General features: G+C 59.0%; 6 protein-coding genes across 6 annotated transcripts; 4 read left to right on the top strand and 2 right to left on the bottom strand.

Moving 5' to 3' along the window:
• Nucleotides 1-166: 166 nt before the first annotated feature.
• TRAVEDRAFT_75373 (ribosomal protein L1) lies at nucleotides 167-2300 on the top strand (the record flags this gene model as incomplete). Its single annotated transcript, XM_008046724.1, has 3 exons — nucleotides 167-357; nucleotides 408-674; nucleotides 725-2300. 3 exons carry the CDS (start codon nucleotides 167-169, stop codon nucleotides 2211-2213), a joined length of 1947 nt encoding a protein of 648 aa, XP_008044915.1. The 3' UTR covers nucleotides 2214-2300.
• A 309-nt stretch (nucleotides 2301-2609) lies between these two features.
• Nucleotides 2610-3608, bottom strand: TRAVEDRAFT_136077 (uncharacterized protein; the record flags this gene model as incomplete). Its single annotated transcript, XM_008046723.1, has 3 exons — nucleotides 2610-2842; nucleotides 3181-3407; nucleotides 3463-3608. The coding sequence occupies 3 exons, from the start codon at nucleotides 3606-3608 to the stop codon at nucleotides 2610-2612; spliced, it is 606 nt and encodes a 201-aa protein (XP_008044914.1).
• A 1507-nt stretch (nucleotides 3609-5115) lies between these two features.
• TRAVEDRAFT_53814 (uncharacterized protein) lies at nucleotides 5116-5715 on the top strand (the record flags this gene model as incomplete). Its single annotated transcript, XM_008046722.1, has 1 exon — nucleotides 5116-5715. One exon carries the CDS (start codon nucleotides 5116-5118, stop codon nucleotides 5713-5715), a length of 600 nt encoding a protein of 199 aa, XP_008044913.1.
• An 804-nt stretch (nucleotides 5716-6519) lies between these two features.
• Nucleotides 6520-8114, top strand: TRAVEDRAFT_75371 (uncharacterized protein). The gene is made up of 8 exons (XM_008046721.1): nucleotides 6520-6800; nucleotides 6868-6970; nucleotides 7028-7059; nucleotides 7117-7142; nucleotides 7205-7526; nucleotides 7584-7666; nucleotides 7728-7805; nucleotides 7911-8114. Exons 1-8 carry the CDS (start codon nucleotides 6539-6541, stop codon nucleotides 8076-8078), a joined length of 1074 nt encoding a protein of 357 aa, XP_008044912.1. The 5' UTR covers nucleotides 6520-6538; the 3' UTR covers nucleotides 8079-8114.
• Nucleotides 8115-10600: 2486 nt separating this feature from the next.
• Nucleotides 10601-11401, bottom strand: TRAVEDRAFT_32113 (uncharacterized protein). The gene has a single exon (XM_008046486.1). The coding sequence runs from the start codon at nucleotides 11076-11078 to the stop codon at nucleotides 10887-10889; it is 192 nt and encodes a 63-aa protein (XP_008044677.1). The 5' UTR covers nucleotides 11079-11401; the 3' UTR covers nucleotides 10601-10886.
• A 1598-nt stretch (nucleotides 11402-12999) lies between these two features.
• TRAVEDRAFT_156169 (quinone oxidoreductase) lies at nucleotides 13000-14625 on the top strand. The gene is made up of 9 exons (XM_008046720.1): nucleotides 13000-13106; nucleotides 13169-13342; nucleotides 13399-13504; nucleotides 13694-13808; nucleotides 13860-14098; nucleotides 14160-14271; nucleotides 14325-14397; nucleotides 14457-14515; nucleotides 14572-14625. The coding sequence occupies exons 1-9, from the start codon at nucleotides 13005-13007 to the stop codon at nucleotides 14597-14599; spliced, it is 1008 nt and encodes a 335-aa protein (XP_008044911.1). The 5' UTR covers nucleotides 13000-13004; the 3' UTR covers nucleotides 14600-14625.
• Nucleotides 14626-20821: the final 6196 nt, after the last annotated feature.

Below are 20821 nucleotides of genomic sequence, written 5' to 3'. Positions count from 1 at the left end.
GGACGTCGAGCTCGCCACCCATTTTCCTCGCCAGCGCTAGCAGGAGCCCGCGAATCCGAGAACATCGGAAACGGAAGATTCCACGTGGCCGTCCCGGAAATTTCGAGCTCGCTGAGACGAGCGTCTCCTCTCTCTCCCCTCCACCGTCCCTCTCAACCTCCTCGCCATGTCTCTCGTCGACGAGCATGTCTCTGTGCAACAGTGCAAGCGCGCCGTAGATGCGCTCCTCGCCCATGCCGCCAAATTCGAAGAGGAGAAGGCCGAGAGCCAGCTCCTGTCCGGCAAGGAGCAGAACGTCTGGCTCGTGGTCAACACCAAGCTCATGCAGGCCGAAAAGAAGATAAAACCCGCGCGGATGTATGCTCTCCACTATCTCATGTATGAGCTACACTGACACTCGAGGACAGAAACTTGAAGCACCCCATTGTCGACCCCCGCACCTCGTCCGTGTGCCTCATAACAAAGGACCCGCAGCGCGAGTACAAAGACCTCATTGCCCAGCACGACATCAAGTTCATCTCCCGCGTCGTCGACATCAAGCACCTCAAGGGCAAGTGGAAGCCGTTTGAGGCGCGGCGCATGCTTCTGCATGAGCACGGGCTCTTCCTCGCGGACGAGCGCGTCGTGCCTCTACTTCCCAAACTGCTCGGAAGCAAGTTTTTCCAAGCGAAAAAGTGCGTATACGTGTGTTCCTGCTCCCTAAACCGCTTTTAATGAGTTACAGGCAACCCATCCCGGTCTGCGTCACGCGCAAGGACCTCAAGGCCGAGCTCGAGCGTGCCATTTCCTCGACGTACTTCCACCAAAACCAGGGCACTTGTACGTCCATCAGAATCGGTACGGTCTCGCAAAAGCCCGCGCAGGTCCTCGCGAACCTGCAGACCGCGCTCCCCGACGTCGTGAAGCACATCAAGGGCGGCTGGGACAACGTCCAGAGCTTCCTCATCAAGACGAACTCGTCCGCCGCGCTCCCCGTCTGGCAGTGCGACCTTACTGCAGAAGCCGGCGGCCGCTGGGAGGGCCTCGTTGCGGGTGCGAGCGAGGACGAGGACGCGGAGATGGACGATGCGGAGGCGAGCGCGGAGGACGACGAGATGGTGGTCGAAAAGCCTACCGTTGACGCGAAGGGTAAGGGCAAGAAGCGGACGGCGGAAGAGGTGGAGAAGGACGAGCCGAAGAAAAAGGCGAAGGCTGCTGCAGCGACAGCTGCTCCCACAAAATCCAAGGCGAAGGCGGCAGAGTCTGCCCCTGCTGCCCCCGCGAGCGCACCCGCGTCCGAGCCTGCGAAGAAGAAGCGGCGCAAGTCCAACGCAGACCCCGCGAGCGTTCCAGAGGCGGCGTCGACGCCCGCAAAGGCAGCGAGCGAGGAGAAGGCGCATGCAGCGGACGCGGACGCGGACGCAGCTGCTGAGGGCGAGAAGAAGCGCAGACGCAAAAAGACCAAGGGCGAAGCCGAGCCCGCCGCCGCATCGTCGCCCGCGCCCGCGCCCGCGTCATCATCGCCCGCCAAGCCCGCCGAAGCCGACGCAGAGCCCTCGCAGCCCGCGAAAAAGGAGAAGCGCAAGAAGGCGCGCGCTGCCGCCACCGAGTCTGCCGACGCCGCGTCCCCCGCGAAGCCGTCCGAGCCCGAAGTCGCGGCGCCCGCGCCCGCCACCCCCTCCATTCCCAAGAAGAAACGCCGCGCGTCCGCAGTCGACTTCTTCGACGCCGCCGCGACGCCTGCAGCGGCCGCGCGGCCCGCCGTCCCCCCAAACACGCCCGCGGACGGGCTGGTGGCGGAGACGCCCGCGAGCGGGAAGCGCAAGAAGCGCACGAAGGCCGCTGGGGAGGAGACTCAGACCCCGGTGACGACGGCGATCGCGAAGCTCGCGGTGGAGGAGCCTGTGACCCCGGGCGAGGCGGATACCCCGAGCGGGAAGAAGGGGCGCAAGCGCAAGGGGAAGGACGGCGCGGCGGACGCTGAGGCGACGCCTGTGTCCGCGGCCCAGGAGCCTGCCGCGCCGGTGGAGGACACGCCTGCGAAGAAGCTGAAGCGTAAGCAGAAGGCTGCGGTCGACGGCGCGGCGGCGGCGATCACGCCGTCGCTGAGCGCGGAGGAGATGAAGCAGAAGAGGAGCGCGTCGGGTGCGGGCACTAAGAAGGAGAAGGTGCTGGGCGCGAAGCCTGCCGCGAAGAGCGCGAAGGACGCGGTGGTCGGCAAGAGAAAGCTCTGAGCTCTCTGTAGGCCCGTTGGCGGCGTCGATGGTCTTCTTGTGTCTTGGGTGCACCTTGCTTGTGTACACGTACGGAGCACGATCTACTGGTACAATCGCATTGCGCTGGGTATATACAGAGGTCAGATGCGTGTTCGTGTGCCAATGAGTGTTTGTAGCTGATGAGGATGATGATGGATCGATGATGATGAAGCATATGTAAAGTGTCAGTGAGTGAGAACGCGAGACGTGTGTAGGTACGGCGTCGTGAGAGGCATGGAGGGGCGTGAACGCTCGTAGACTAGATACAGCAGGCGATAATCCAGATGCTGGTGATACACAGGTGGGATGCATAGCGATGGAAAGCAGATGGAAGCGACGAGAGCACGAGGGGGGCAGACGACGGGCGCACAGCGCTCAGTGCCACACCCACGGGTCGCGGTATTCCTTCTTGAAGACCCTCGTAAGGAGCCCGCAATTGTCGCACGCGCGTCGGTCGCGCTCGTACATGTCGCCCGGGTACGGCTGGCCCTGCGTCTCGGGGTGGCGGTCGCCCGCGTATTCCCGTCCGCGGCCGTTTGTGTGGTACCAGCGCGGCTCCATCTGGCAGTACTTCTTGCCAAAGTTCGAGTTTGGGCAGTAGCACGTCCCTGTCGAAGCGCATCAGCGTCTGTGCCTCTGTTCGGTGCCCGATGCCATCTCGTATCTGACAGAGGCACGGGACGGGGCGGGTGCCGGCATCCGCGAGGCCAGTGACGTCCGCACAAGCCAAGATCCGCGCAGTGAGCGGCAGAGACGTGCTCGAGCCGGTCAGACCGTGGTCAGACCCCAGCCCATCCCATCATGTTGCATGGAGGTCGGCTTGGGTCCGACTAGGGGTCTAACCGCGCCACTCGACGCAGTCGGGGAATCAAGGCCTGGCCCGAGCACCCCTAGGGGCGGTAGGAGAACGGCCCTGGGCCTCGCGGATACAGCGGAAGGCACGTACCTCTGGAGTAGTGGGGCTCGCACGAGCCGCACGCCTGGTAGCCACAGTCTTTGCACAGAGCGAGACGGCGCCCCTCGCCGCCGACCTTGGTGTTGCAGCCGGTGCACTGACCGAGCGGCGGCCGCTTGGGCGGGGTCAGGGCGATTCGGGTGTTCATTTCGTTCAGCTTCTGGTGGATCTTGCACGACTGCCGGTGCACGCGCCAGTCCGCGCCCTGGCACCGAGGCCTGTACCCGGTGCGTTAGCGGACAGAAGCACGAGCACGCTTCGTAGCGTACTCACGAGCAGTATCGAGTGGTCCGGCACGCCGAGCAAGTGTAAGGGGCCTCCTTCATGCACACCTCGCAGAAGGCGAAGCCGCAACGGTCCTCCGCGAGTGGATGGGGCGGATCAGGGATGAGGTACGCTGCGAGGGTGATGATGACCATTGCGCCGGCGAGCGTCGACATCGACAGGAGGAACATGCTGGCGATGGACGATGGTGGCAGAGGACGGGGCAACGAGAAAGGAGAGGAGGTGGTGGTTCAGGACGACGCCGCACGGCAGTTAGCGCTCGTGTGCCCGGCTAGACTCTCATGCGCGTCTGTCACGCTGTGATGCACGCGTCGCGTCGCGTCGACGCGTCTGCTGCGTCCTCTTCCTCCTACTCCCATCTCGCCACCGATTCTTCGACTCCTCCAGCCTCGTTGGAAAAACTCGTTGTGCTAGCTATGGATGCTGAAGATATCCTGCAAAATGAAATCAACAAGGCCGTGGACTGCATCAAAAGTCTTCTCACCAACATAAGATCTAGCAGACCGAGGTACGTGCCAGGTGTATCAGGACGACAATGTCCCTCATATAACCAATGCGATTTATTTCCAGCCTGCGAAGCATTTCCAATGTATGTATCTACGTGAACTCAGGTCGAAGTATCATGGTTTAATGGCGCCGCCCAGCTACGCTCATTGGAACGTCTACTCGTTGAAGCGACCTTGGTGGCACGGTCCCACATGAACTTTATCGCGCCTATCAACCGCCTCCCAGCAGAAATACTGTCGGACATTATCAGTATGGCTTCCCTCGTACCAGTTTGCCCGGCCATCCCTCGCTACCCTGTGGGGTCACGGTGGTATCAGTCTCCCCGACTCTTGCGCACGCAAATCATGCGAGTGTGTCACCTATGGAGAAGAGTTGCACACTCCTCCCCATCCCTGTGGTCTGACATAATTCTTCGACCTCAAAAAGGACCGTCTTTGTCAACACAGTTCACGCGTGTCCGGACGACCGCTATCAACGTTTACAGCGAAGGTCGCGTCAAGTCCCTGTTGCCCGTACTCTCGAATCACGCCTGCCGTATACGCAACCTTCACGTCCGGGCTATCGGTGCCTACGGGGCAATAACCAAGATGAACTCCGTCCTTGAGCTTTTGCCCGGGACTGCTCTTTGTATTGAAGAGTTGGTCCTACTTGCCGGGTACACCTGGCCTTACGCCTCACCTACAATTCCGACCGCGTCGATCTTCTCGGGTCCTGCTCCTCGGTTACGCCTACTTTCCCTGGACACTATGAGGTTTCCACCGACGGATCTGTTCCCTAACCTCAGAGAGCTTTACCTCACCATAGAATCCCCCGCAAAGGTGGCCGATCTACTAGCGATTTTGCGGGGATCACCGCTGCTAGAGCATGTCTATCTTTCTGCGGTCATCGAATATCCCCTCGCCGAAGCACCGAGGGGCCACGGCGTGTCTCCTTCACCGCCTCGTCTTGTCGCCCGATTGTCTCATTCGCCTGGAGAGACTGGCGCTGACGGATGTAGCCCCCTGCCTCGAAGCGCTCGAGAGACAACTGGATGCCGGGCAACTGACGCGGTTGTTGTTGAGCAAGGAGCAGAATCCAGGCCTCTTATCTCTCTGCCACATGTTATATGTCACGCTCTGAAATGCCGCCGCAAATATGGGCCTCCAACTTGGGATCATCGGAATAGACGGCGGTGCTCTCGAGCGCCAGGACTTCGCGGATGTATTCGTCCCGGCCTTTCGCAGCCGCCCGTTGTACGCGAACGTCGAGGAGCTCTCCGTCTCTGCCGGGCGGGGCATGGTACCGGTCGACCACACCCTTCTCAACAGCCTTCGCTCACTGACCGCGATCAATCACATCTTCGGTGACGTCCCGGCTCGTAGGCGGGGCACAGCGCGCCCGGATGCGCCTCGAATCCCGATCCTCGCGCAGGCCGGCCCAGACGGCGCGTTCGCTTGCCCCTCCTTGCGTGCTCTGTACATCGTAGGCCGCGTTCGTCACGGAGAGCTCGAGGACGCCCGCAAGATCCTCCAGTTCCGACAAGAGGCCGGACACCCACTCCCCCGGTTCGGTATCGACTGCAGCTCTGTGTTCGAGGATGAAGCCGACGCCCTTCGGGAGTTCGTGGACGATCTTGATGTTGAATATTGCGACAGGCCGGGGTACGAGAGGTGGGCGGGTGCAGTGCCGAGGGGGGGCTGGCGCAGCCATTCGGCGCGGGCGCGCTACCAGTGGCCTCGCTGGCCAGAGTTCTAGGATGAGTTAACTGGCGCACGCTCCACGGTATCGATTACTGGTTGATTTCGAAGTGCACCGGTACCGGCACACAGACTGTTGTATGAGATATTAATATGAGCTCTTTTACAGTGCACCAAAATCCTACTGCGCATTATTCTCACTGATCGCTCACCGTTTATACTTATTTCAGAATAGACGGTCACATCTACCGTCCATTTCACATGGAAGCGAGCACAAAAACAAGGTTTCTCCGGTAAGCCTCAATCCTCCGGTGTGCTCGGATGTTTACCGCGTGATTGACTCCTCCACTCTAGGCCAGCCGACTGACAAATCTTATGCCAGGGCAGGGATCCGCGACGGCCCATGCGGCTGCTTGTCCGCTGTTCGGTGTCGTCTCCAGTCTCCAGCGCGATTGAACGGAGGCCAGAGCCTCTATGTTTAGTACGTCGGCAATAGCACTCTACACTCGTTGTCCTTACTGAGTCTGATACTAGGCGTGGTGTGTCTGTATCGATACCCCTGCATAAGCTCTGAGTTGTGCAACCTTTTGCTTACTGCACGAAACTGCGCTCTTGCTGACCAGCACAGGCACTGTTAGGCACCGTCACCTTGTCTAGGCTCGCCGCATATGGGGTCCCTGCGAGGCGCAGACTCCACATCAGGCCCGAACGCTTGCGTGTTATGCTCCCGCGGCCCGCACCACAGGTCACAGTCGCGGCATCTGCTGCCCTTGGCCAAACTGCCAGAGATATTCCGACAAACCCCGGACCATGTCCACTCAAAAATGCTTTATTTATACCGCTTCTGCGGGCGGATAGGTTAATTCTCGCGACGCTCGAGAATGGCCCGTCTCTCTCTTCTCTTCCTCGTCCTCGCGAGACTCTCGACCGCTCTCTCCGTTCCGCTCGACGACGCCGCGCCGCCCAACAATGTGGCCACGAATTCGACCGTGTTGACCAAGTCTCCCGCCCTCCCCGCACCGCTGTGCTTCCCCTCGCTGGGGTTCGTAATGCCCGACGTGCTCCCACCGGACAACACGGAGTGGTGGTGCGACCCCGCAACCGAGTACGCGTTCCTCGGGTTCAGCTATGAGATCACCGACTGTGAGCATCCTTTTCTCCCCGCTATCTATAGCGGTATTCTGACCGCTCCGCGTCGGCCGTGATTTAGGCCAGAGCCTCGAGCAGCTGAACGCGGACTTCCGCGATATCCGGCAAAAGTTCAATTCGCGCTACATCCGGCTGTACGGTTTCTGCGACAACGAGGGCTACTAGTGAGTGTTCGATTCTTGCGATGTGTTTGGTGGAGCGGTATGGTTATTGGGATGCAGCAACGACGTCGTGTCTGCCGCCTGGGACAATGGTACGTCTATAAATGTACTACATCGACGTCTTCGCTGACCACGTTGCGCTCCTTCAGCCCTCGGCGTACATGCCCTCATCTGGGTGAGCACCCCCTCTGCTCCAACCTCTTTCCAGACACCCTTACCGCCCGACACCTCCGCCAGTTCGGATTCAACGGAGACCTGGTCTGGGTCCCGCGCCGCGACGCCATCCTCGCCCTGCTGCACGCGAACCCGAAGGCGAAGTTCGTGACGCGTGTGCTGCAGTTCGGCTCGGAGCCGCTGTTCGACAACGCGATCGCGCACGACACGCTCGCGGAGCAGGTCGTGCTCGCGCAGGCGAACCTTTCCAGCCTGCACATCCCCGTCACCGTCAGCGAGCTCGCGACGGGCTACCAGGAGCGCGGCGGCGGGCAGGACGTGCTCGACGTGATCGACTCGATCAACATACACATGCTGCCGTTCTTCTCGACGGAGGCGACGACTTGTGAGTGCTTGCGGCTACTTTGATGCGTCTGCGAGCGGGGTTTGACGAAGGGTATAGCGGACAAGGCATGGCCGCTTGTGTTGCAGGACCTGAATTGGTTTATTGAGCATGGGAACGGGAAGAAGATGTACTTCGATGAGGTTCGTTGCGTCTGTATCCTCTAGTGATTACACCGTCCGCTCATCATCTGCCTTTTCACAGAACGGCTGGCCCTCTATAATCTGGTCAGGCGTGGAACCCAACAGCCCTGATGCAGTTGCAGACGTACCCAACGAGCAGGTGAGCTTCGAACCTCTTTAGAACCGTGGCGCGCCCTCTCCCTTACGGCTAGCCGGACGGCACCGGTCGTGTTTAGAGTACATGCTGATTCTCTTCTTGCGCTAGGGGTATTATGCGCTGCTGGAGGAGAACTGCGAGTTCCTCCGGGACGTCGTCGGGGCCGGCATCGGCTGGTTCGCGCACATCTATACAGACGAAATGGAGCCAGGATATGGGATCTACGACGACGAGGGGAATATGAAGTTCCCGTTCGCGCCGCGCACACATTGTTGATAGACGAGCGTCCTCCGAGTCGAGGCTTGGGGCGCCTTGGGAGGTAATCTAGAGGGTGAACGCGCGCGTGAACTCGAATGTTGTAACTCTGACAACGCTGTGATACACTGCTACTAATACCGCGAGTGTCCCCATTTTCTTCTCTGGATGTGGGCTCGCTCGAGATTTCGACTTGTTGAGTAACTTACCGCAGTACTTGATAAGTAGTTCTAACTTACCGAAATAAGGGTAGCACGACCGATCATCCAAAGAGGAAAGGGTTTGCTCGTCCACGTCCACCACCGCCACCTAGCTGCGCACTCCGATGACCACATCTCTAACATCACTGCAGATCACTGCTTGATCACTGCTGTTTGAACTCGGTGTACTATCACATATACTACACAGGCCTCAAGGCAGGCCTAGCTACAACCGGGCTTCAAATGAGCTCTGAATACGTGTGTCGATCCCAACATCGACGACATCGCAGACAGTCGCCGAGTTCTAAGTGTCACGCTAGCCAGGGAAAGCACACTTAGGTATGCTAATCTACTATGTTATACACGAGCTTGTGTGATAATCTGTATCGTCGCGCTGTGTCCTCCCAGCATAACATCAAATGTATGGAACCGGTATTACGCATGGCGACGTTGTCATCTCCGATCCTGATCGTGGTGTTCTTATAGCTACCTACTACACCCAAATGTGTCACAGAAGTCGTCGAAGAGCCTCCTACCACTGAAGTGTGTATGAACACCACTGCGCCAGTCAACCGTCTCCCCCCCGAAATACTCTCTGCCATCTTCGGCATGTCCTCTCTCTGGCTACTGGTGCATGGGGAGTTTTGCCCTTCTGAAAAGGCCACACTGTTTCACTCCGCGTGGGCCCTGCAAATTCAACTCATGGCGGTATGTCGATTATGGCGAGACATCGTCCTCTCGATCAGCAACCTTTGGTCCGGCATAGCTTCCCTCGCCACGGAGCCGGGATGCCCCTCATCTGTACAACTACCCCGTGCGCAAGGCATCCCGCTTCGCGTCTACAGCGATGCAAGACGTGGAGTCAAGGACCTACTTCCTGTGCTCGTTGATCATGCGCGCGAGCCGTATCCGAGCTGTCTGGATCTGCGACGCGAACAGTTCGTGGTTAAACCGGGAGGAGACCCGGGACGTTTTACTTTCCTTCTCCAAGCTGGCTCACTGTGTCCGAGTCGAGGAGGTTACCATGCATGTGGGCACCCTGTTTGACTGGCCACCGACAGAGACGCTCTCATTATCTCTCCGTACCCTGTTCTCTGGCTTCGCCCCACATCTGCAGATACTCAGGCTGATGTTGCATCATCTGCCATGTATACCCCAAGACCGGCTCCCCAATCTCAGAGAACTCTATCTCGACTTCCGTCATCCTGATACCTACTCCTCTCTACTGTCGCTCTTGGAATGCGCGCCGATGCTGGAGCACGTCCATCTTATCATACCCATGGATAGGCCCACTGCCCCTCCGGGACGTAACGTCTCTCTGCCTAAGCTGCGTCGGATCATAATTTATGTGTTTGCAGATCCATCCCCCCTGCTCCGTGCTATAACCTGTCCCCCCTTTTGTCTGGTCAAGCTCGTTGCTATCACGGCGCATGACGTCGCTGGCTGTATCGCAGTCCTCGAAGGCCGGATGGACTGCAGTCAACCAACGCGACTATCCTTTGGTGGCGATTGGAAGCTTGCACAGGCGAACCGCGAGATGGTGCTAGACATCACCGTATGTGACCCTTCCGCAACCCAAGGCCTCACCCTCACTTTCTATCGCCAACCCACTCTCAAGCTCAGAGAGGTCCTGACCAGCGCGTTCGGCACATCCCCGATATACGCAAATGTCCGGGAACTGACCATCTTCTACGATCAAAACATCGTCGACGCACCACTCCTCAATAGCCTTCCCCGACTGGCGACGCTCAATCACATATTCTATTCACCGCACTTGCCCGTGCCACTCATGTACCACGCCGGGACGATTCTCGAGGGACATAACCTCCCCCTCCTCGCGCAAGTCTTCCAGGACGGCCTGCAGCTAACGTGCCCGGGGCTCACTACGCTGTACCTCATCGACTACCCCTTCGACGCGCTCACCGACGCTCGCACGATCCTCGAGTCCCGCAAACGGCAAGGACGGCCACTCGCCCGGCTGGGCATCGACTGCAGCATCGCGCTCGAGCAGAACGCGCGTGCGCTCGGGGAGCTCGTTGGGGAGCTCGACGTCGGTTTCTACGACGTGCCCGGATACGAGGGGGCGCTGGACGCGGCGCCAGAGGGAGGCTGGCGTGGGCACTCTGCGCGCGCGCGGCGCCACTGGCCGCAGTGTCCTGGGTATGTGCAGCATTAGAGTTTAGGCTGTGGCGTGCGTTGCACATGGTGGGGGCTGTATGGGCGCGTTCGTTCTCGCTTGAAACACGGAGAGGCGTGGCACGGTCGATGGCGTTCGAAGGTTCCCCGGTGAGCAGTGATACGGCCGACACGAGCGCGTTTGCGTTCACGAACTCACATATGGTTTGCTCGTTCAAGATTAACGTGGATGATTATGTGAATACATGTGCGACTACACTATGTACGATGCGGGCAATACAGGTGCTACAATAACGACTGCGGTCGGTACACTGCTGTAAGTACAGTACTAAGCCGAAGGGAAAGACTCCTCTGGAGCGTCATAAATACGCTGATAGCGGTGTTCGACTATAAGATGAATATGGTAGGGGATGATTCGAGCCAGGTGTGCGTCCCGCGTCAGCGGCCCCTTTGGTCTCCTGAATGGGAATGGGTACCACCCGCGCCCGTCAGCCTACGGCGAGCGATGTCTCGGGAGGCGGGTAGGATTGGTGGGCTCCGCGAGGACCGATATTACCGCAGCGGTGCCGCGGCGCGTGGGTAGGATAGGGATAGAAAGGTGGGTGACAGTTGGCTCGGAGTCGCGGACCCCAGCGACAGGGCGCAGGATCTCGGGCCTGAGATGGTGTGGTACGACGGCGTGCATCGCCACCTATGGCGGGGCGCATTCTAGAAGAACACGGGTGCGACGACACCGGCGCTCGAACGGATGACGTTCTGCGAGGACGGCTTTGGCTTCGGCGCGGGCGAAGAGTACGACGCGGGGGTGGATGCAGCGGGCGACATGGTTCGAGGTGTATTAGACGGGATGGAATGCAATACGCGGGATGCCTCCGAATTAGGTGGTGCGATGGTAGAGAGCCGAATTAGAGTGAGGGGGAGAAGGATAGGATGGTCGGCTCGACTCTAAAAGGGAGGGCTGCCCGAGGGGGTGGGTGGGTTGCTCGGATGAGCAGGAGGGAATGTCGCTGCGGCTGGGTTGTCCAGACGGCGCGAACATGGGGGAGCTTTATATCCGGCACGCCCCCAGCGCATCTCGCCGGGCGCAGGCCTGTCGCGCACAGGTATCCGCGCAATCAACGTCAAGGGAAGTTCTGGGCTGGCGCCGGTGATGCAGCGAAGTGCGAACAATGCCCGGAGGCCAGCGCGGACTCCCGGAGACACAGAAGTGCGTCGCGCGGCTCGGACTGCGATGAGCGAGGCGGTGCCTCTCTCCTGGGCCTGTGCTTCGGGTTTCGCCCCTTGCCCCTCCTTGGCTTCTTGTCCGGGCTTCGCGCCGCCCGAAAATCATGAGCGCCAATCTACAGAAGACTTCAGCGCCCACAGGGTATGCAGCCAGGGACGTGAGGCAGTGGTTACTCAGATCTAAGGGGCAAGTAGCTTGCCATCTGATCGGATTTTGTGGCGGTATGCCGCTGAACGCTGTGCTCAGCATGTGGGGACATTCATTATAGGATGGACGTATGGGCGAGCTCAGGAAGGGGCGCCTCAACCCGCCTGCCCCGCCTGCCGCGGGAATGGTCGTGGGGATATCCGGGTGCGCGTTTAGAAGAAGCTCTTGCCGATGCGCCGCAGGTGGAGGTCCGGGATTCTCCTCTTCCAAAGACGCTGTCCGCGCCACTGCGAACGCGCCGGAGGAGCGACATCATCGTGAGCGCTCTTTACGGGCCTAACGGCCGCGGGGCACACGAGGCAGCGCAAGACGAGCGTTCAGGAGGGCAGTAACTCGAGTTGGCAATAGGAAGATTTTGCGAAGCGTTGAGTTGTGCGTCTACAGGGTATTCAGTCATCAGCCCGAGGTATTGTCAACGCAGATCAACGTAAGGGACTGAAAACGCTGAAAGCCACGCAGCCACTCACCTGGCAGCTTGTCCGGTCCTCATCATTGGAATGACATGATGAGTCAGTCTGCCGCGCGTAATGCCAGGCATCGTGCGAGCTCCGTATGCATTTGGAGCTTGCTGAGTGGTACGCGAGCTCGACGATTGACAGAGACCCGCCATCGGAGTAGGAATGTCTGGAGGCCCTCAATCGAGTTGTATCATGCGTTTCGATGGCATCGTTTCATCATGGCAAAGTCGCTGTTGGGATGTTCGCATCATGTCTTGCATTTTGGACTGCTTGCTACATAAACGTGGCCGCAGCGTCAGTGTTTTAGTACAAAAGATGAGATCTATCTAAAACAGCTGACCTCCGCGGCCCGCTCATATGGCGTACCTAGCCAGCGATAGGTTTTTGACGCTGTGCACTTGTGCGCCGTTATATGTTAAGGACGTTTGAACGAGGCAGGTGTCAGTCAATGTACGAGTTAAAACGTTAAAGTCGAGGTAAAGAGTAAAGGTGTGCGTCCGACAGACGAACTTGACTTGGCTGAGATGAACCAAAGAGTTCCGACTTATGCCAACAAGCGCCTAAACCTGATTGGTTGGTTCAAGTCAGATGTCGTCATCGATTGTAGCACATTTCGCTTACTCTGCTGCTCGCACTCGCTGCCTCCGACGATTGCAAAGCATGGGAACTACAAACTCCTCCTCCTCTCTTCCGTACCACCACCAACTACATGGGAGACGAAATGCGAGCAGTTCTCGTTAAGGATGGAAAGGGCCCTGTTGATAGCCTCTATATCGGGGAAATCGAGAAACCCTCTCCAGGGCCTGGCAAGGTCCTCGTAAAGGTGCATATATACCGTCAATATCAGCACTATTCATCACGAAGAGGTACTGAATGTGTACGCAGGTCCAGGCTTTTGGCCTGAACCGCATGGACATCATGCAACGCGAGGGGAGATACCCTTTGCCACCCGGTGCGCCCAGCACCTTGGGGGTCGAGTTCTCCGGACACGTTGTCCAGACCGGTGAGGGTGTGAGCGAATGGAAGGAGGGTGATGAAGTCCTCGGACTTGCCTCTGGGGTATGTATCTTCCTAAACCCTTTCCCTAGTCGCGTCGTCTCACATCAACCCACAAGGGCGCATATGCCGAATACATCGTCGCACCTCACAGGAATCTCATCAAGAAGCCTGCTCATCTATCATGGGTTGAGGCTGCGAGCATTCCCGAAGTGTTCCTTACAGGTGATTGCACTGCTTCTATCCGTGCATCGGGTGCGGTAGAACGCTCCTCTCTACAACATCGAATACCAATTCGCGGTATCAGCCTACCTCTATCCATAACTTAAACACGAGTTAACGCACCTGGAACATCTGTGTCTCAACTTGTTCCTTGGCGCATGCATGGAATTTCATGGCTGATTTAATTTGTAGCATTCCAAGCGCTTGTTGTCCTGGCCGAGGTCAAGAAAGGCGACGACGTCCTCGTGCATGCCGGCGCCTCAGGTGTAGGCATTGCCGCCATTCAATTGGCGCGTTTCTACGGCGCGTAGGTGGCCACTGCGTCTGTGCAATCTTCTCGCAGCTCACCGTAACCCAGCAACACGGTCACCGCAACCGCGTCTACCAAGGAGAAGCTTGATATGCTTCTGTCGGCTCCGAACGGCGCCACTCACGCCGTCAACTACAAGACACAGGATTTCGCCGAAGAGGTAAAGAAGACGACGGGCGGGAAGGGCGTCGACGTCATCATCGACTTTGTCGGCCAATCGCACTGGCAGAAGAACATTGACTCCTTGGCGTACGACGGACGGATGACGATGCTTGCCCTCATGAGTGGTACGCCTTCAGTTTGCCTGTCGTCCCACAATAAATGACGGATATCTCCGACACGACATAGGTGCCGAGGTGCCCAATTTCAACCTGGTCCCCATTCTGTACAAGCGCCTGCGCATTCAGGGATCTACACTGCGCGCCCGCTCGGAAGACTACCAGGCTGAGCTCATCGCCAGGTTCGTCGCCTTCCGTCCGACCTGCGTCGGCGCTGACATGTCGCCCTTCTCAGGTTCAAGCGCGAGGCATTCGATCATATCACCGGTAGCTCAGGCGACGGCCGCATTCGTACCTACATTCACAAGGTACGTTATCTGCGGACGCCCCTTTTTGTCATTCGCCTGAGTCTATCTTCGCTCGGAAGATTTATCCCTGGACGGAGATACAGGCCGCTCACCGCGAGATGGAAGCGAACAGCAACAGGTGAGTGCTCTCCCAAATCATCCGTGGGATGTGCGGATAGCTGAGCCTTCGTTCAGTGGAAAGATTATGGCAGAGGTCGTATAAGATAAATCAAGCGAAGCACAACGGCCCGCAATAAGAGCTTGTAATTATATTTCACGGTGTGATCCTCACTATCCTCTTCCGAAACATCCGTGTACGGTGCCGCCATTGAGCGTCACTCGGTTGACATCATCTCTATACCAAGATTCAGGTTTTTGGGGCGGCCGGTATTTGATTAGCATAACTGACACTACAGTGCTTCCTACCTGTCAGCCGACACCGGACCACGCCCGGCCAGAACACCACGAGCATGCAAGTGTGCCTCAACGCGGCGTTTAGCGGCGAGCACACATAATGTATCCTTCCGGCTGGTGCTGCATGTCCAAGGACGACATAGGCATGGTCGCGAGCGCTGCCCATGATTGACAGGATATCACAGTAAGCATTGCGATGTACTCCCATATCGTCTATTGCGCTGCTGAATGCGACTCTAGACCGAAGCAGCGTGTTTCGACGGAGCGCCGAGCCGCCTTCGCTTCTGTCCTTGTTGAGCGGAGCCGGGTAAGGGACAACGTCCGAAACTTCGCGGGAGAAGCGGCAAAGGCGGGCGTGCGGTGAGCTGGGCACGTCACGCAACATGCAGTCATCTACAGGGCCCGTCAAATCCCACCCCCGACGCACGTCGGCTGTCTGTGCGGCGCGATGTGTGGCGGCGGGACCACCCTCTCGCTGTGCGCCGCATTCTGTGGCGGCGGGCCCGCCCTGCTGATTCGCGCTCGGTGACCTATCCTCGCTGGAGTCGCAATTTAAAAGGAACACACCGACGTGGTTCTTCCGACCGGACTGATCAATGATAGCGGTACTCAGTAGACGACCGAGCAATGCTTTCTGGGGTCGGGCTCAGCCGGTTCCGGGAATCAGCACAGTGGAGTAGCTCGTGCGCGGACGCCCATGAAACGCTTCGACACCGTGACATCCTCAAGGCATCCATGTCTACCAGAGTGCGGCCGAGCTCGAGCTCTTCACGCATCGTCGACAGTACAGGAAATGTAGGTGGGTGATCCACTTCGGAGTGTGATTGGCCGGAATATACTGACGCTCCTCTACGTATCCGCAGCACACCAGCCCGTATGGGTGCGGCGTTCTCCCTTTCGAGAGGGTATATTGTGCACGAGCTCCATGCGATCACTGACCGCCGTACACTTGTGATTCGACCTCGCGCCTCCGCCACCGGTCGCCGCCCGATCGCCAACCTGCAGGGCTTCGAGCCTGTTTGTGGGGGCACGCCGCTACTGCGCAGCGCGGGCTGCGGGGCGTCCGCTGCGACGAGGATGCCTATCGCCGATTCGCCGCTAAATCGGTGAGGAAGCCCCGGCGCGCACGCGTACAGGCACCGGGCAGGCGCCAGAAGAACGCGCGAAGCCCTGCGGAGGCGCGCACACGGGCGAGCCGTGTCTTCGAATGGAGCAGTACAAGGGCCTTCTGCTCGCACGACGCGCCGGTCAGCGGGGGCTTACGGGGGCGTCCTGCCTCGACGCGAGAGTGCCGCGGCCGGGCAGCCCAGAACCGATCGCGGACCAGGCGCGTCCATACGATACGTCGCTCGCTCGTTATGGCGGCGCTGCACATTCGGCGGGTGCAGTCGCGGCGACTTGGCGTCATCTCCCGAGAAGGGTGTCTCTGACTTGCCTCTTGCTGCTATCTGGGTGTCCCCCGAGGCGAATCATAAGTTGGGCTGCAGCATGACTGGGACAGCTGCGGAGAGCCCAGGAGATGAGCAACCGTCACCCGGTCACCCAAACGGTCTGCCTTGCAATGGAAGCCAGAGTTGGGGTAAGCGTGTACCGAGCCGAGTACGCCCCCCTGTGTGCCATTTCGGTGGTATCACACGTCGCATTCAATACGATGCACGCACCTGGTGGAGACGGAAGACATATCACTGCTGTCCTGCCGAAGAATAGGACTGCTCTCCTCGTGTAGGGCGTACGCAGAAGTGACGTCGGCGAGGTGGATAACCTTGGGCACCGCGGAGGTGAGGTGTATGCTTAGCCTCTAGGTTCTCGAAGTCATTCCGTTGACAGCAGTTCTTGGCCCCAGTGTGACGAACAATTGCCTCACGCGAGTTCCGTCAAGACGAAGCTGGATTGGTTATATACCTTCTACAGCTCCTGCCGTATACGGCAATGCAGATCCTACGCCCGGCGTGAGACGCTCTCGCCCTTGGCGTGAACCCTCGCCACTCAGCGGACCCAGTCCGCAACGCCCAGGCGTACGCCGCATGGATGGGAATACATCTATCACGGACCACCAAGCGTTGGCAGCTCTGGCGGCGCATTCTTGGGAATTGTCGGCACCGTCAATTGAGCCCGCCCGCAGGCGCAGACGCGCAGCCCGTGACCTATCGATGTGTGTGCGCTCGCCTGACGGATTGATCGCACCGGGCGCGCCCTGGAGGAGACTAGCGGCTCAGGAGCGGCACCAGTGTGCCTTCGGCCCTTCGGAGGCACTGCTCGCTTAGGGCACGCGCGGCTTCTTTCATGTAGCTGGGGCTGTCCGACAGACTATCAATGGGCTCTACCTCCGAGTCGAAATCGGGTGTGCATTCCCCGGACTGTAGCCGCCCTCGCATTCCGGAGACGACAACGCCTGCTTCTTTCGGCCCAAGGTTCAGCTCGCTCGCGCGGCCGCGGCTGACAGCTCCTGTCCATGGCGCCGCGTCATATAAGACCGCCGCTGCTGCACTCATCGAAGCACACTGACCAGCTCACCTCGCCGGGCATCATCACCCTCGCTGCTGAAACATCGAACTCACAACGCTGCACACCATTCCACACGTCCATCCATTCATCATGCACGGATCATCTACTGCCTCCACTCCCGCGAACCAGGTCGCGAACGGACGCCCGACCTCGACGACTTCGAGCCCACCCTCGCGGCCCACATCCCAGGGCGTCATTCGCTCGACCGCAGCGACGGCCACACCCGTGTTCTTCTAGGCTGCGCGGGTACTAGTGCTGCAGCAGCACGCGCAGCACCGCGACCGACGCGGAGTCCTCGCGGACCACCACCACACATCCCCCGTCCATCGCGTCCACACGTTCAGCCTTCCCCCTCTCTCGCAGACCGCCGCCCGCGCCCGCCGCAGCACCACCACCACCGAGTCAGACATGCTCGCGGGTGCACCCGCGATACGGCAGCACGCGGTCCGCGTCCTAGGGGAACCCAAATGCGACGCCTTCCATCCCATCGGCGGATTACATACTTACCGGTCCCCGCTGGGAGCATCCGATCGGAGGCGAGGCGCCGGGAGCCGGTGCGCACGGGGGCGCCTGCGAAGGGCGTCGAGGGGCGCCCGCGCGAGTTCGCGAAGACGGACCACGCCACGAAGGCGGGCGCTCTGGTGGGGAAGAAGGGCGAAGCGGAGGGGTGGGAGAGGATGGGCAGGGCGCTCGCGCAGCGCATCACGGACCAGGGAAGGCCGGTATGGGGAGTGGGAAGGGCGTGTTCGACAAGGGCTTCCTGATTGGTGTAACTGTATCTCGATTGCGACTAATAGCTTGCTCTTCGTTCTGCGCATGAGGTGTTGGTCAACGGTGCGCTGCGAGTCCGACGCGGTTGAGTATCGGCCTTACCAATACTGAATACGCTGCTTGGAAAAACTCTGGGAATCCCGAATACACTGTGCTGCGTCGGAGATACGTGTTCAGCAACATGGAATTAGTCAGGGATTTGAGTGGACGCCAACTGCACGAGCTCAGATGAGCAGCGCACGGAAGCGCACCCGACAACTCTCAGGAGCGCGTCCGTTCTTTGTTATCGAAGTGACGTTCCGAGGGCACGGCGTAACGCTGCGCGCAACTAGCTCGGCGGCTTGCGATTCGGCTGCCTGTGAAAGGCCAAGCGAAGTCAGTTGCCTGAAAGCCTGAAGTTCGCGCCCTGCCGGTCCCCGAAGGCAGGCACGGCGCGGGCACAGCACCGGCGAGCCTCGAGGCTAGACCGAAACCATCGGACATTACATGGCGAACCACCGCCGCCCCTGCATGAACGGCGAAGGATGGTAGATGTGATGTGGTATCGCCGCCGCTTCGTGTGGACGTGGTCCAGGCTCCTGACCACCGCGGACAGACCAGACCGCAACTTTGAACATGGCTGCGCGCGCCACATCCAAACATAGCGCGATGACCCTGTTAATCATGTCCACGGCGCTACGGATGATATGACGAACTCAGCTTCGGAAGGGCGATGGCAGGCGATGGCTTGCAATGAAGAGGTCGTCCCGCTTCCCCGTGATTAATCGCCCTGAGATCATCAAATTCAGGGTCGGACCAGGGGGGCGAGCGCGGGGAAAGAGCGTGCCTAATTCCGCAGGGGTGTTTAATGACAGGCTTTTGAGCGGCGCAGGTTCGGCGCAGGTGCGAACTCCGCTCCAGCTCCCGCGGAACTGCCCAAGGGGACGCTGATCCTAAGTTCGTGACATTGAGGCTGCCTCCGGCGCAGTGCAAGGGGGCCGACGGGAACAGGAGGGCAGAGGGCGAGTACGCACTCCGCGAACTTGATGATGATGAAGTCGACAGTTCGCCGGGCGGTTGCTGTATGGGGCCAATAAGACCGGCGGGTTCCTAACCAGCTGGTCTTGGGTACCGACAAGAAGTCTTCCCCCTTGACAGCGGATTATTTTCGTGTTAATAATGACCTGAAGTTTTTGGAAACTGACGAGGCTGAGGAGGCCTGCCGTACTGCTTGAAGTCTACATGCCGTAATGTAAGGTTGGAACGATTGGCCGGACAGTCTCAAGGCTTCCCAGACTTAACAGTACCGGGGACAACGCAGTTGAGTAAACTGATGTTCTGCGAACGCCATGCTTGATGTTGAATTGAAGCCATGCCGCTGTTCAGCGCCTCGCTCGAGAGTTACCAGCGTATTTGAAACATTCTCCGCGCTGCGTCAAGTGGCCGGCCAATCCAGACATTGCGCAAAGACTTGGCTGCGTCCGTAGCGGGTCCGTGGGGACAGTGTACGGCAGGTACACAGGCAACGGGACAATTCGCCGTGCCTGTATGGTTTTGGGGGCGATCTATTCCCTGGACGGTGTGTCCGCAGCTTGGCTGGCTTACTACCGCTGCGACATGTCAATGCGGATTCCGTACGGTCTCGGCAAGAACTAGGCGCACCGGTTGGGATGCAACATGTCCTGCGAGGACAGACGCGATGTCATTGAAGACTCCGATTACGACATGATTATTCCGGGATTTCTCATGCACAGGGTCTTGTGAGGTACACGATGGGTCTACTCACCGCAATGAAAGGCTGCCGGTACCCAAATGCAGCGACGGAATAGGTGTGCACATCATTGATAGATGTCAACGACGCCAGGGCGTCACGTCAAAGTCGAACTTGGGAGTCTCGCCAGTACAGCCTGTGTAGCTGGATGAGCTGTTTATCCCGGCTTAATGGTGACGCAGTATTGCAGATTATAGCCGGAAATGCAGGCGACTTCCGAGATCGTCTAGCAGCTAGCTAAGCATGGCACATCGCATGAGCGAAGAGGACAAGTCGTGTATAGTCATTGACGAGGGCTCGCATGGTGTAATTGCCCGATACGGAATTGAATCGAACCGAACGGCTCGGCTGCTCTCATTCTCGCTTCGGGCCGACGAGTCGGACGAAAGCCTCTTTGACTCTGACCACGATCTGCCGCTCACTCTCAGCGCGACCACGACGCAATTGCGCAATATCCAGGGTGGAATTGTGAGTAAGTATCGTTACGATATGAACGCATTTAGCCTTGTCAGCTCATAGTGGGAGGGAACGCCGAATGCTGTGGTCAGATCAGAACACACTCAATATGTCCCGTTTCTACACCGCCAATGGCACTCTCCGCCTGTTCAGACTTCACCGCTTTAGCCTCGAGGTGTGGCCTCAAGCAGACCAAGGACACAGGAAGCTCGGCCGAGACGAGTCAAGACGGTCTTCGTGATGCGCCAGCCGCCCTCTGACCGTGACGGCGCAAGCTCACGGATCCATGACTCAGCTATCTTCTATCTCGGCATCCGCATGCTGTGTATGGTACGTGTCCCCGCCCACCTGCAGCTGCCTTGTTCCTTCTTGGGCTCGCCATCCTCCTCGGACGTGCGCGCGGACCAGCGGAATATCCCGCCAACACGCTCGCACCAATCGTTTCACGGCGCGCGAACATGCGTTACGTGAGGATGCATGATGAAACGGGTGTCTCCTGGCGGCTGCGGCCTTCCATCCATCGCTCCCCTCCACCAGGCAACTCTGAGG

This window comes from Trametes versicolor (genome assembly GCF_000271585.1).
Source record: "Trametes versicolor FP-101664 SS1 unplaced genomic scaffold TRAVEscaffold_14, whole genome shotgun sequence".
NCBI lineage: Eukaryota > Fungi > Basidiomycota > Agaricomycetes > Polyporales > Polyporaceae > Trametes > Trametes versicolor.
This window is presented reverse-complemented; position numbering and strand designations above follow the sequence as displayed.

Coding starts and splice junctions, on each gene's coding strand:
- TRAVEDRAFT_156169 (XM_008046720.1), top strand. CDS start 13,005: ATGCGAGCAGTTCTCGTTAAGGATGGAAAGGGCCCTGTTGATAGCCTC. Junction 13,809..13,859: donor TTGGCGCGTTTCTACGGCGC/GTAGGTGGCCAC, acceptor ACCGTAACCCAG/CAACACGGTCACCGCAACCG. Junction 14,272..14,324: donor CAGGCTGAGCTCATCGCCAG/GTTCGTCGCCTT, acceptor CGCCCTTCTCAG/GTTCAAGCGCGAGGCATTCG.
- TRAVEDRAFT_75371 (XM_008046721.1), top strand. CDS start 6,539: ATGGCCCGTCTCTCTCTTCTCTTCCTCGTCCTCGCGAGACTCTCGACC. Junction 6,801..6,867: donor CAGCTATGAGATCACCGACT/GTGAGCATCCTT, acceptor GCCGTGATTTAG/GCCAGAGCCTCGAGCAGCTG. Junction 7,667..7,727: donor AGAAGATGTACTTCGATGAG/GTTCGTTGCGTC, acceptor GCCTTTTCACAG/AACGGCTGGCCCTCTATAAT.
- TRAVEDRAFT_32113 (XM_008046486.1), bottom strand. CDS start 11,078: ATGCACGCCGTCGTACCACACCATCTCAGGCCCGAGATCCTGCGCCCT.